Here is a 14451-nt window from a genome sequence, read left to right on the forward strand (position 1 = left end):
CATTGTGCGGTAGAGACACTGTGGCTGTCAACAGGGAGCGCTCGGACGATGGCGTGTAAATCGTAGGGGTATTCTGCCGACCGTGATGTTTTCTTATGTTCATAAATCTGGTTTATCTTTATTTTAAATGGAGATTATCGCAGTCGGTCGACGCTGGGTCAGGTTTACGGACCAGGTCTGTGGGATGAGGTCCGCGGTGTTTGGGGATGCGCAGTGCGCCTCCCTGCCGCTGCTGACTGGGACTGCTGCAGTGTAAACAAGATTGTCCGAGGCTGCATCGCTGCTGTCTGTGGGGCGAAAGAGTCACCGACACAGTGACAAATGCCAGCTGAGTTCTTGGCTTAACAAGCGACAGTTTCATCATGAACCGTCCGCGGGTTTTCAGTGCGCAACGATTTCAGTTCTGCAAGCTGGCCTGGTTTTCTTCTTTTAATTAAACTGGACATCTGTCACTTGTGAGCAAATGATCCTCTTTCTCGTTTGATTAATCAGATGGACTTTGTCGCTGAGGAAGTATCAACTCCCTCTTGAATCTCAGGAAAAATGACAGACAACCAGGAAACCCCAGATGCTGAGGACGCGACTCCGTCCCGGAGCACGACCTTGCCGCCGCCGCCGCCGCTCCGGCCGCCGTGCGAGCGCCTCTCCTGCCACAAGACCAGCGTGTGCTCCCGCTCCTACTTCGTGGTAGTAATGGTGTTTTTTCACGTGTACATCATTAATGTTATTGCACTGTTGTTTTACGTGCACTACAACAGCGGGCAGGACGATGCCAACCGGAGTCGTGATGCTCCCACCGGTAACCACCAACAGCGCCCCGAGTCGGGACGTCCGCCATCAAAGCCTGAGTTTCTGCGTGATGTTTCCCTAACAAGAATCGAGGGAATAAGGGTGAGTAATGTGATGATGCACCACTCCCACTCATTCATTTACTCATACTCTTTCTCTCTCACACACACAAACAAACACACACTACAGGCACCACCAAATCACTTTTGGTTTATGTTTTTTTAGGTGGGACATGTCCAGAAGGTGTCACTGGTGCCAGGCAAAGTGCATGAAATGCGCACTCTGAGTCTGAAACCTCTGCTGTTTGGTAAGAGCCATAGACACCCATGTGGCAAAACAAATTTTACAGCTCACCCACATGAGCCTCTAGTGGCCAAACAGGTTTCTTATTCCGATTAATGTAAATATATTTTACATTCACAACACACTGTCCACCTTCATCTCAACCACCCCCCTAAACACACAGCACAGTGTGTACATGTGTGCTAAGAACAATCAATGAAATGGGCCAATAAGTCCTGAGGCAACTACTCAACAATACACATCGGACCCAATTAAGGGCTTACAGCTGACTGAATAGCACAGCTAGTTATGCATCAACATGCAGTGTTTTGTTGTTAGATGTATTGGACTAAAGATGGTACAAGTGGGAAAATGTTTGTTTCTCTGTTTTCTACATTTTTACATGTTTTGTTTTGGCTACAAGCGTAAATGAACTATACATGAATGGTTCAGTGCTGATATTAATGATACCACTAGGCATCAGTTGGTCTGCAAAACTGCTAACTGATTAAATGGTTGTCTACATTAGCACTACAACAACTGTTATATTGACTGTTGATTAATGGCTAATTATTTTCTCTATTTTCTTTTCTGTTTTTCTTATAACTTCCCAGAGGCAATGAAATGATTTGTTAGATACAAAAAAAAATAGTTAACAGAGTTGTCTGTTAACTAATTGATCCATCGACTAATCACTTCAGCTACATAAAACTAGAGACACTTGTAAAAGGAACATTGGTACATTACAGTCTGGTCTCACGAGGAAGCAGATCAGAAAATGTGAAGCATGCAGCTAAGAAAATGTCGTAATCATGCAGTCCTTTTGACCCAAGAGACTTTCCTCTTAACTCTCTATAACTGTTTGTTTTTCTGCAGAGATCCCTGAGTTTTTATCGGAGGATGAGTGCCGTGTTGTGATGCAGCTCGCACAGCTAAAGGGTCTGATGGAGAGCCAGTTGATGGTGCAAGATGGCCAGGAAGAGCTGGCCAAGGAGCTCAACCTCAGCCCAGACGAGATCTTCAACCTTCTTGATATCAACCAGGATGGAGAGTTGCAGCTCCATGAGGTGTATGTCAGTTTGTGGCTTGTGAGCACATACTGTGAAGAATGATGTGCACTAGTTGTTTGGTTCAGAGTTGGTAAACTCATCCTGTCTTTACTATCGTGCATCCCACAGATTCTGACTCATTCTCGAGTGAGGGACGGCATCTGGCTCACACCGGAGAATCTGCGTGAGATCTATGCTGGGCTCAAAGCTGACAAGGATGGTAATGGTAAGAAATCAACTTCATTCATCATTTTGGGTCTTGGGACTAGAGATGTAACAATAACAATTGATGATTAAAAAAGAGTCCTTTGTTTCTCAGACAAAATCTACAAAGTATATTTTCTATTTTTAGAGTTAGAGTCCAAACAAATAATGAAAATATTCTTAAACTTTGTGAGAGAATAGTGAAACTGAAGTCTTTGCACCTTGATACCATCATTAATATCAAGGTTAATTTTTCATCCCACCATTTGAATCTTCACATATTTGTTTTGCGATTTAAGTGTCTCGTGATATATCTTTACATTAGTAATCAATACTTTTCCCCAATCTACTCTACTGGCACAGAAATGTATCTTTTTGCATTGTGTTTTATTTTGAAATCCATTGTGTTACAGATCAGTAGTTCGTGTGTGTATTTGTACATAATAGTATTTTTGAATCTGTGAGATAATTTCAAACATTTTTATATTTCATTTAATTTACTAATTGATTTTTTTGAAAACTGGGCTACTGTCTGAACAATCTTCAGTATACTGTCTATGTTGATATGTGTACTATAATGAGAGAAAGAGTGTGAAACGTGTCTGAACACACAGCATCAAAATAATATGTACATTCTCATATTTTGGACAGGTTTGCTGAGTCTAGAGGAGTTCAGGCTACTGAGCAATGATGCCTTCCAGCGCTTCCTGATGCAGCAAGGAGTGAAAAGGAGTCAGCTGGTGAGGAACAGCAGACACACCTGGCTGTACCAGGGCAAAGGGGCACACCAGGTCCTCCAAGACATCAAGGAGAGGTAAGCAAGTTCGAACAATGTCCTCTAAATGCTGAGGTGCTGTAATAAATCATATACTGACATAATAATGAAGAATACTTCCAGACTTCCAACTTCCAACTTCTAGATGTGTTTTTTATACCTTTAACAAAGGGTGACTCGCCTCACCCGGCTCCCGCCCTCATTAGTGGACCTCAGCGAGCCGCTCCAGGTGGTTCGCTATGACGAGGGAGGACACTACCATGCCCACCACGACAGCGGCCCTGTGTATCCTGAAACGGCCTGCACACACACGCGCCTCGCAGCCAACACTTCAACTCCGTTTGAGACGTCTTGCAGGTGAGATGACGCGGGGTGCCACTTCCACGTATCTGTTCAGATCTGAATTCATCCGTCCGGTGTGATTACTAAACGCTGCATTCATCGTGGCAGCTGGCATGCTAGTTTTTGTGACTCAGCATTGTTCATTTTGGAAAAAAATTGTGTGCTTGCCACTTGTTTGCAAAGTGTTTGTAAGTGTGTGTTTGTTTGCATCATACATGTGTGTGTCAATTTAAATCTGTGTTGCACACCTAGGTACATCACAGTTCTCTTCTACCTGAACTCTGTTGAGGGGGGTGGGGAGACCGCATTCCCTGTGGCAGACAACAGGACCTATGATGAAGTGGTGCGTAATTGTGTGTGGGTCTGGAAATGTGTGCAGAGAGCGCTGCAAAAGTATTGTGTACATACTGTGCATGTCTTTCACATCTGTGTTAACTCACTTGTTTGTCAGTTAGTACTTGGGCCTGACGTTAAACAAACTGTGTCGCTGAGTTGGATTGTGTGTTTTAGTCTCTCATACAGAATGACGTTGACCTTTTGGACACCAGAAGGAATTGTAACAAGAGTAACCTGAGGGTGAAGCCTAGCAAAGGCACAGCTGTTTTTTGGTACAACTACCTTTCTGATGGAAGAGGTAGGATTCCCATCAAAGATTACAGCACAATGTATTAACCTGGTTAATGTAATGTCCAGCTTTACAGTTGTTATCACAGTGTGAATGAAAAGACTATGCTCCTTGAGGCTGTACTTATGCACAGTGGTGTTTAATCTAAATGCTATTGCCAGCTTGCTAACATGCTCATAAAGACAATGCCAACATGCTAATAATGTTTATCAGGTATGTTTATCACAGTATGAACACCATCTTAGAATAGCATGTTAGCATTTGCTACTTAGCACTACACATGTACAAGTAGTACAGCTGAGGCTGATGGGAATGGCTATTTGGTCATAAACCAAAGTATTTGTCAAATTAGCCTCATGGTAGCGCTAGATTAAAAGCCAGATGATCACCAAAGTCATTAGGATAGATTGTACAGGGGACATGAATGTTTGCATGTTCTGTTAGATGTTGAGACATTTTACTGGATAAGGGAAATCGTTGACCTAATGATGGTATTAGATCAAAGGTCAGAGATCAACAAATACATCCTTTGGGGACGATGAATGTCGTCAGTTGCAGAGATACAGTGTTTTAGTCTGGATTGGTGGGTTGACATTGCCATATTGCCCCTAGAGCCACCAGCTAAATAAGGGTTACTTTATTTGTACCCGTAGGTAGATTTGGTTTGCAGCATTAGACAATGAATTCCTCTTGACAAAATATTTTAACAACTAGGACAATGGACAAACATGGGATGGTCCAGGCTCTAAAAATCAGGACTTATAAATCAGGATAATGAGAAACTAAACCTGAAATAACATTTTATTCATTTATTTCAATTCTGTTAATGTTGGTATGTAACATCATTTAACATTTATTTTTCATGGCACAATTCAGGCACAGAGCAAAAGTCAATATATAAAATACAGTCAAAAGGTTGAGATTCATGCCATATTGGTGTTGTATCTATAAAAACACCAAATGTACTGTTTAAGAAAGTGAATTTAAGGTTGAAAGTTTTCCAAATAAACTCAGATGTTAGTTTGGAGAATAAAACCACTCAAGCAATTCATCTTGACCAACCAGTTGAAGCAGTGTGTCCGTCACAACATCAGTGTGAGCCCTGTGTGTTACAACATGGACGCTGACATTAAATTGGCTTTTTTTCCCATAATAGGTTGGGTGGGTGAGCAGGATGAATACGCTCTGCATGGAGGCTGTGTGGTCACCCATGGCACTAAGTGGGTCGCCAATAAATGGATCAACATTGATCCAGATTACCAGCGGCAGGCTCGCTACCAGCAGCTGGTTTCACAGCAGCCAGAGGACGAAGAGGATGAAGAAGGTCTGACTCTGAACCCGGACATACAGAGTTCTGATATCCATGAAGACTTGTAGCTCGTAAACCAAATTTATATTTAAAAAAAATCTACCTAGCCTTCCAGTCCTGTGCACAACTTCTTTGGCAATGTCCTCTGTGGCCAGTATGTAGAGACAAGATTTATTCAGGGAACGAGGTCACAGTGGATTTATGCAACTGTAAAGAGATGCTTTTGTTAAATATTGCTTGGATATTGTTATCCTGTTATTTTTTAATCTGCTGTGATTTCCCATTTTAGGAATGTTGCACTAGAAACTCATTAAAGGAATTGAGACAAAAAAAAAGTCCTTGCATGCATTAGCTTCACTGGTTTTGCTGTTACTATGAGCAAAAAATTGCACTTGAAAATTGAAATGGCTACCGTCAACATTTCAATGTCCTACCTTGTTATTGCTGCCATGACCAAAAAGGCTCACACACCCTCAGTGTGATGCATGTTGCCTTGTCTTTGTTCTTTCAATGAATCATTATTTTCTGTCATATTCTTTTCAAAAGGGTATTGTTTGGATGTTTCATTTCATGTATTTATGTATTTTCTTGTCATTAAAACTGCACTGTATCACGCTCTCACACTCAATAAAGTTAAATTAAGCCTGTGTCCTTAGCGTTAGTCTTCCTACTACGAGATGTATAAATATCAACAGAACTCAACCATAAAATGAAAGAAACACACTGCAATATTTAATACTACAATCAGTGTTTATTTTATGCTCAACTCTCAGCTTCTGATAGTCCGCCCAGTAAGTTTTTCCATCTTCAGCACTGGATGTCCTGTTTCGTTGAAATCCCTAAAGTTTTGTGCTGGTGTATGCATCCTGAAATCAACCAGTTTTAGGAAAGTAATTTAGCTTAAATGATTAAATGTCAATGTTCAGTGTTGATAATCAACTGTTAACTTAATGCTATATGTCAGTAAAATGTGTTATATTTGCAGCTAACTATGTTTACTAAGTCACTGGAAAGTTCACTATCAACACTGGACCATCCAAATGGTGTGAACTGAACCTGAAAGCTGAACATCAGCTGCATATACTCACCACTGAAGGCTCGTATCTGGGGATTGATGTTGCTCCACGATGGTTCAGACAGTAGAGCACAGCATCATGAACGGAGGCAAAAAGACGTCTCTTTGTTATCGACTCTGTGAAGAAGCCACCGAGCTCTAATTGTTCCACCACAGAGGCTGAGGAGACAACCATTTACAGCCAGATTACCACCATGATAAAGTCTATTCTTGTAGTACAGCCTGAAGGAAGTGAGAAGGTATTCACTGACCTTGACAAGCAGCCATGTAGATATCTACATCGATCTCACTGAAGTCCTGGAAAATCTGTCAATATAATAAATACTAAATATTTCTCCTCAATAAAAGTCACTACTGCACCAACCTTTAAACATCTGTTTCTTCCATATCAGGAGCTACTAATGCTAATCAGTCCAAAAATCTATCTCACATAATAATAAGCATCAGGGTTGATTTAACTGTAAGAGAACAAAACTATACATTTTGTCAGTGTTTTAATGTAAATAAAAGTTTAACTATTTTAGTGCTCAGCAGTGTTGGGTAGTTACTCAAAAAGTGTAATATATAACTCATCACTCTCTTAAAAAGTAATGTAATTACTTATTACTCCCTGCCAACAGTAATTAGTTACACTACTAATTAAATTACTTTTCTGCTATTCCCCAGAAAATTGGTAATTGTGTCCCTTCTCCCCAAAATACAAAAGACAATTAAAATCCAGTTTTGTTTGTTAAAATCAAAGTAATGTAAATGTTTTCATCTTCCAAACTAGATTCCTCTATGATTACAAGAATGAATCCAAGGATGTGGTTGGATTGTTGGATTTTAAATCAGTAGAGGGTGACAACTAAAGTAATACTGTAACTAATTATTTTGAGGAGTAACTGTAATATCATTACTGAAATGTATTAGTAATTAATTACATTAAAAGTAATATTATTTCAGTCAGCCAACTCACTAACTGAAATCTTTATTAAAGCAGTATAGCATATTTAGATTTGGCATCTAGGCTCCAACCTCATCACCCCCGCAGATATGTTTACGTAGAGATATTGGGAGTGATCCGCAAATACTTAAAACCCCAGTCGGAGCCTACAGGTGGATGCTGGGGCGGTGGTGGGCTTACAGAGCACAGGCAGCAATACGAATGCAGGGCAACAGCAGCATGGACAGAGCAGAGGGAGAGCTGGGAAATTGTGCCAGTTTAAATAGAGCGCCAGATTGGAAGGGAGCGCTTGGTTAGTGATTATGGAGTGAGGCATGTCATGTGTGTATATCAGTGCAGCTCGAGTTGACTGACTGAACTAGCTCACAGGCTTCGCTCCATTACTGTACTGCCTAACACTGGTGCCAACATCAGTGCTCATTATAAGTGTTATATCTGTTTTCTCTGTTTTTTGTGTTGTTTTGCATGTTAATATATCAACATTGAATAACTTGCTGTTTATAAAAACACAACTCCTAAGCTCTCACTGTAAAACTGCAACAGCAACCTGTGTATGTTGCTCATGCTTCTCAAATCAGACTTTGACACCTGAAAGTATAAGGGGTCCCCCTCTAAGCTTCCAAAACAAGGGACAATTAAGATATTTTCAGTGATTTGTTTAAAGGGTATTTGTCCTTTTTGTACTTACATTTTTCATAGTCTTGATGGCCACTGTGTCGATGAAGTTAGCAGTGGAGAGGTCTATAATGATGGAGTGAATGTCCCAGGTCCACTTGCCCAGTGACCCGAGAGAGACCCGCTCCAGGTCGTGACTCAGAGTGTCCTCACTGCTGGAGCCCAGAGTGGTGGTGTCCCCATCGTGCAGCTCAGATATCCACCCTATGCTGGTGCAGTCTGGATCTCCTCCTTTCAGGTACTCCCATCTACAGTGGCCGTCTGGTGTTCGAGGAGTGGTTGGGATGACAAACACTGTCCCGTTTTCCCTCTCAGTCCATCCCTGCTCCTCCTTGTCTGTAACATCCCCATCCAAGCATGTGTCTCTCCAGCTGCCGGCCTCTTCCTCCACAGAGAACACCGGTGCTCCAGAATGCTGCTTAGCTGCCCTCCTCTGTGCCTGTCTCTGCAGAGTCGGAAGAAAAATAATTCAAACTTCTGTGAGGTATGTTGACTTGTCCTGTACAATGTGACAGCAGGGGCTCTTCAGTCATCTACTTACTGTAACTCACAGGATTTTGGTGCTAATTCTCTTAACACATAAATTATAAGGTGACTAATGGGCACCAACACCAAATAATCATTGTAGTCTTCGAAATGTTTTGTAAAATGTCTACAAACAATCCATGTTCCTGCAGTTATGTTATATATTTCCAGCACATTACCTCTCTCTTGGCTTGCCTTTTTGCTCGTCTCTCAGCCCTTCTTTCTCTACGTTTCTGTTTGGCCTCCTGCCTCCTCTTATAGATAATCATTTTACTGATGTCAAGCCCACTCTGGAAAACAGATAAAGAAAAAAATAACACATAGAAAGCTTGCATCTTATGAAAATATAATAAAAGGAAGAAAAACAAAAAATTAGGGCTTCGGTAAAAAAGAGAGAACAAAATTCTTTAAACTGAGAGATTTGTTTTGTCATATCTGATAATACAGTGAACATCTTTGGCTTTTCGACTGACGGTGTGATATAACAAGGAATATGAAGGCGCCACTTTGGAAATTATAATTATATATTTTTTACTATGTTCTGGCATTTTATATAAAAAGAAACATCAGATTACCCAATAATGAAAATAATAATTAGCAAGTAAGAGAACCAACCTTTTCTTTCAGAGCTTCAAGGTAGAGCTCAGCATTGGCAAAATACACTGTAGCAGAGGAGCGAAATATAGTAACACCTGGAATCTCTCTCGCCTGCCAAACAGGAATGAATCATTAGTTTTTTTGTAGCATGAGAAGAAAAGCTTGTATTTATGGCTTCTTGTCTTTCTATTTTACCTCTCTGTGTGTCTCTATATCCACATACAATTCTGTACCTGGAACATTTCCCAGAACTGAGTACGTTGGCCTGAATGGAATAAAAACGACAACATTATAATGTTTTTGTCTAATCTGGCAGATCCTAAACACACACACACACAGTATGACTCAGATACTGAAGTATACTATGATGAGGAGTCTTACAGCTGAGTTCTTAAGATAACAGTAAGCAGAGCAAAGGTGATTGATGCCGCCAGACCCAGATCCAGATTGAACAGCAGTGTTGACATCCAAGTAACCAACCATACCATCTGTGGGGGATACAACATGACATTACTCGTTCTGTAGAGTGACAATGAAAGATTAATGACACTGAACGCTACAGCACTAATTTAACCTCTCACCAGATCAATCTTGCTACTTTTCCACAGTGTGACAATGTCAGAGTACTGCTTGAACATGCCCTTCAGATTCACAAAGACAATCGCTGCAAGGACAGCCTAAACAAGCACACACACACATTTTAACATTATTTATCAGCCAAAAATGTTACATTACACAAAATACATTGTGTATCATAAATATTAATTGCAAATCACTTTACAGTAAATAGAAGTGGTAGAGCAGCAGGACCTTTGGCAGTTCCTGGAACAGGGGTCCAAGTTTCAGTATAGTTATCAACACAATTAGAGCTGAGGCCACTCCAGCCATCTGCAAGAACAACACAGTTTCTGGTTTTATTGAAATATTTGTGATCAACAGGCTTGTTAACATATTAGTTTGTTCAGCAGTCCATTGTTGGAGAATAGCTTGATTACATGTCAGCACATATTTCCAATATTTAGTGGTCCCCCTACAACTATTAAGTGTCTTAACTAGGTCATATATATTACATATTCACAGTACAAGTATTGCATGTCTACAGTACAAAGTGCCTTGTGAGGCAATGCTGACTTCTTAACTGTCTCTATTTATAATGTTGTCACTTCTGTTGCTCACTCACTTGTGTTTTTCCTCCAGTGGTCTCTTGGATGAGACTTCGAGACATGGATGGGCAGACAGAGTAGCACTGGAAGAAGCCTCCCACTGTATTACTGAGGCCCAGTGCCACCAGCTCCTGCAGCCGAGTGAAGGCAGAGACAAGAGAACAGAGAAATACTGAGAGAAAGGAATACAGAATGTGAAAATTATTTTGTACCAATGGTATATGCAGGATTAAAAATTAAGGCATTTGATATGAGTTCTGGTTTACCTGGTTACTGTCCACCTTGTATCCATGTTTCAGTGCAAATGTTTTCCCCAGTGAAATAGATATAGCATATCCAACAATGGCTAATGCAAAAGCATCACCAATAACTTTTCCAAAAAGACTCACATCTGGAACACTGGGAGAACGCAGACTGGTGCAAAGGTAAAGGACAAGAAGTGATGAGAAACAATGTGTTTGTACTATACAAGCTGGGAGTATAACTCAACAAATAATAAAATCAAAATGCTTACCCACTAGGAATTTCTCCAACAACTGAAATAGTAAAGTTGCTGTTCAAATGGCCATAGGATGATATCAATGTTCCTGCCACAATCTAAAGCGTCACAGAAAACATACAGATCGTAAACACACACACACACACAAAGAAGACACATTTTGCAATACAAACAAACTTTCAATCATTAAAAATCTGGTAAATCATATGCTAGATGTGAGCTTTATTATTAGCCACAAATATCTCCTTTTTGCTGTGAACTGCACAAATGCAGAGGCACTGCCACTACTGCTGACTCAGCAGCTTGGTTCCACTGTGTCTGTGCTTTTTTTTTTTTGTGCTGCAACATCAGCAGCAGCACAGAGCGCAGAGGTAAAAACATGAAAGAGGCCAGAGAGTGTGTCCTCGTGTCAACTGACTGTGATGAGCTCCACTGGGATAGGCACTGGCAGCTTTGGACTGAGAAAAGAGTTGAGCTCCTTGGCTGCAATTAGAAACACAATGGACACAGCGCTGGCCACCAGTGTGGGAAGATGAGTGTGTGGCAACAAGGAGCAAACATCCTTCAGAGTCTGAAAATGTAAAGTAGGAGGTGGTTAAGGCTTACTGCATAAAAAACAAGCTGCACCCTAGCCCTTAGCTTTTATGTCATAATTTAATAAGAAATGACATCTCCCCCTTGTCCACACATTCTGCAAGCTATATTGTAGACACATCTTACAATAAATACCCCAAATGATAATAAAAAAATAATTAATTTTGTTTTCCATCAAAGGTAAACTTGGTAACTTGGTAAACTTCCTGTTTACCTTTGTAAAATGTCTTCTCCTGTTTCTAACAGCTATCAAACCAGATCAGCTAGATGGATAATATTTAGTGTCCCTAAAGTCTGCTCAGAACTTCAAAGACTTGAAATATTTTTGTACTATGCATCCTTGGCTTGGAGTAATTTACAAGATAAACTTGATCTGCAAATGTTGCCTTCATATATGACATTCAAGCATAACATAAAACATTTAAATACATGTTATCTTCATCATTTCTCTAATGTTGCTTTGTTTTCTTGTGCTATACAGTGAGTGATTATTTTAAATATTTATGTTTGTTTTTATGTAACTATGATATCTTATGCTGTAAAGAGATAACGTATGTCAAGAGACTTCCGAGTTAAATAAAGGTTAAATAAAAATGATGAGGAATGCACATTAAACTCTTTTGTGGGTGTTTAAGGTTTATCTGTGTGCTGTAACAGTCTGTACAATAATGCAATCAAATCAGTACTGTTGTATTAACAAAAACACAACCAAATAATTGACAGTACTTACATACACCAGCGACAAGGAACCGTTAAACCGTGTTGGTGAAACTCCAAAGATGTACTTCAGTTGTGCCACCACAGCATGGGCTGCAGCAGCTGTTGTGTAAGCCCGCACCAGAGGTTCAGACAAGTACGTTCCCACAAATCCAAACTTTACCAAGCCCAGTACCACCTATACAAACAATGATTTATGTATATATGAGTTTTGGTTGTTAAAACAAAAGAAGATATTGTTATTTCTGTGGGATGTTGTGTTCAGACCTGAATAAGTCCTCCTAGGACAGTAGTAGCAGCCGCCACCTGCACTCTGTATGAGTCCCGGGCTGTTATGTCTAACTCTCCAGTGATGTTGGTCCCGTTTCTTTTCAGGAAATACGCGTCTGGAGCAAGTCTCTCTGTCACACTACCCACCATGATGCTGAGCACGGTAAATGTACCTGAACACAATAAAAGCACACATGATATTAGAGGTCATAATGGCCATAGTACTATAATAACACTCTCTCTACCTACCGATGGAGATATGACGTGATGTTCCAAAAAAGATGTAGATCAACGCTGGGTAGAGGGATGTGTAGAGCCCAAATACTGGAGGTAACGAAGCCAACAATGCATATGCCATACCTATGGGAAAAAAAATATGTTTTATCACACCTGTCTCAGTTTACAAATAATAAATATTTGTATGAAGCTGTTCTAGTTTTTACAGTAGTATTACTGGCAAATATTCTGTAAAAGCATATATTTGTGGATTATTTGTGTTTGATTATGGAATAAATTATACATTTATTATATGTTTTTGTCATACATCCTCATGATTGAGAATTTCACTTTGAGACATAAAACCATGTGAGTTTTTTCAGCCGTTGCTGTCATACCTTGTGGTAGGTGCATTATGCCCACACTGATGCCAGAGATGAGGTCTGGCATGCCATAGTCCCAGACTGAGTACTTGGGCAGCCAGTATAACACAGGCAAGCTGCTCATCACACTTCGTTTCAGTTTGGGTATTGTACATCTGGAGGGGATTTGAAGGATACACAAAGACAAAACTGAATCATCTTTTTTATTGGATAAATTCCTGAAAGTAGGTGTCTGGTCATGTTTGAAAAGAAGTCCAGACCATACATCTACATCAACAGTACAGTAGGCGTCAAAGTTACAAGATCAAGTCGTAAAACTTGCCTCACCTTAAGGAGTCTTTGAGCCGTTCAGTTAGAGAAGGGTGAGTGTCAGCATAAGTTTTTCTCTGCGTTACCTCTTCCAGTCTCTGCTCATCCAGCACTTCCCGCTCCACTCTGTATTTCCCAAACTTTCGTGTAGAGTCCATTGGGCTCAATCTCTTAAAATCTGTGCAACTTAATTTTCTTTACTCTTTAAATGTCAACCAACCAAACTATCTACGAAATGCCAATGTACTACTGTCACAAGGACGAGTGTATATGTACATCATATTGCCTAATGGTTAACTAGAGTCAGGATGTTGTGGGCTGAGCCTCTTCATGACAAAGAGGAAGACCGGAAGAAGTAAAGGATGTAATTAATAATTACGGTCTTGTGATAGATGAATGGAATAGGAATTTGATTCATCACACTGGGTTCGTAATTCTTCAGAGAACTAGCAACTCTCAATATTATGGAAGAATTTCCCCTACAGTCTGAATAAGTTAACTCTGTTAAATTTCAATGGATGTTTGACCCGTGTGTTTCCATTCTTCAAGTTTTTCCATTCCCTTGCAAAAGTAGAGCTAATGAACCATGAAATGTCACCTTAAGCTCAAATTACATTGGTTAAATGAGTCTTTACAAGGGCTACTTCTGAACAAAATACTCAAAATATCTAAGTTGTATAAGTGGTTTCTATTAAAAATTGCCAAGTGGTCAGTTAATATCCAACACAATGCTTGCAGGTCAGAAAGTAAATACATTTATTCTATGACCTACATTATGATTGGTGCAACAGTCTTGAGAATTCTGAGGTCCAATTTTTGACACACGTGGGCCTAAAGTTCACTGGGCCTTTAAGAGAGTGCCGTCATGAAATCTGAAGCTGAGAGCAATATTTCATTTCAGTCATTCCAGAGCTGCATACACGTGACTGAGGCAAACAAACTGGAACAGAGAATTACCCCAAAGAAAGTACAACATAAATCCAATGAGTCAAATTAGGAAGGTCAATAATATAATTCACAATATTTGTCGCTGTCATGGCTTAAAAACTTGCTCTCTTGGTCACACAAACCCCTCTGACCCACTTGCTGTGTGCCACAACACTGTCT

General features: G+C 40.2%; 2 protein-coding genes across 2 annotated transcripts; one reads left to right on the forward strand and one right to left on the reverse strand.

Moving 5' to 3' along the window:
- p4htm (prolyl 4-hydroxylase, transmembrane (endoplasmic reticulum)) lies at positions 1-5710 on the forward strand. The gene is made up of 9 exons (XM_035662776.1): positions 1-891; positions 1015-1096; positions 1948-2138; positions 2250-2346; positions 2976-3138; positions 3271-3456; positions 3694-3784; positions 3952-4075; positions 5223-5710. The coding sequence occupies exons 1-9, from the start codon at positions 544-546 to the stop codon at positions 5441-5443; spliced, it is 1503 nt and encodes a 500-aa protein (XP_035518669.1). The 5' UTR covers positions 1-543; the 3' UTR covers positions 5444-5710.
- Positions 5711-6027: 317 nt separating this feature from the next.
- On the reverse strand, positions 6028-13592 carry slc26a6l (solute carrier family 26 member 6, like). Its single transcript, XM_035662774.1, has 19 exons — positions 13363-13592; positions 13051-13190; positions 12686-12796; positions 12434-12609; positions 12180-12344; positions 11274-11426; positions 10871-10953; positions 10623-10770; positions 10374-10487; positions 10004-10081; positions 9775-9870; positions 9575-9681; positions 9389-9458; positions 9212-9304; positions 8776-8886; positions 8085-8516; positions 6702-6756; positions 6464-6609; positions 6028-6241 (listed from the first exon to the last, which is right to left on the reverse strand). The coding sequence occupies exons 1-19, from the start codon at positions 13500-13502 to the stop codon at positions 6215-6217; spliced, it is 2445 nt and encodes an 814-aa protein (XP_035518667.1). The 5' UTR covers positions 13503-13592; the 3' UTR covers positions 6028-6214.
- Positions 13593-14451: the final 859 nt, after the last annotated feature.

The sequence above is a fragment of the Morone saxatilis genome, unplaced genomic scaffold (genome assembly GCF_004916995.1).
Source record: "Morone saxatilis isolate NCDOM2014 unplaced genomic scaffold, NCSU_SB_2.0 Contig18, whole genome shotgun sequence".
NCBI lineage: Eukaryota > Metazoa > Chordata > Actinopteri > Moronidae > Morone > Morone saxatilis.

Excerpts from the sequence above, each read along its gene's own strand:
- slc26a6l (XM_035662774.1), bottom strand. The coding sequence starts at position 13,502 with ATGGACTCTACACGAAAGTTTGGGAAATACAGAGTGGAGCGGGAAGTG. Across the intron at positions 12,610-12,685 it reads ATCACGTCATATCTCCATCG|GTACATTTACCGTGCTCAGC; the intron begins GTAGGTAGAGAG and ends TATTGTGTTCAG. Across the intron at positions 9,305-9,388 it reads ATATAGAGACACACAGAGAG|GCGAGAGAGATTCCAGGTGT; the intron begins GTAAAATAGAAA and ends CCTGTTTGGCAG.
- p4htm (XM_035662776.1), top strand. The coding sequence starts at position 544 with ATGACAGACAACCAGGAAACCCCAGATGCTGAGGACGCGACTCCGTCC. Across the intron at positions 3,785-3,951 it reads ACAGGACCTATGATGAAGTG|TCTCTCATACAGAATGACGT; the intron begins GTGCGTAATTGT and ends TGTGTGTTTTAG. Across the intron at positions 4,076-5,222 it reads CTACCTTTCTGATGGAAGAG|GTTGGGTGGGTGAGCAGGAT; the intron begins GTAGGATTCCCA and ends TTCCCATAATAG.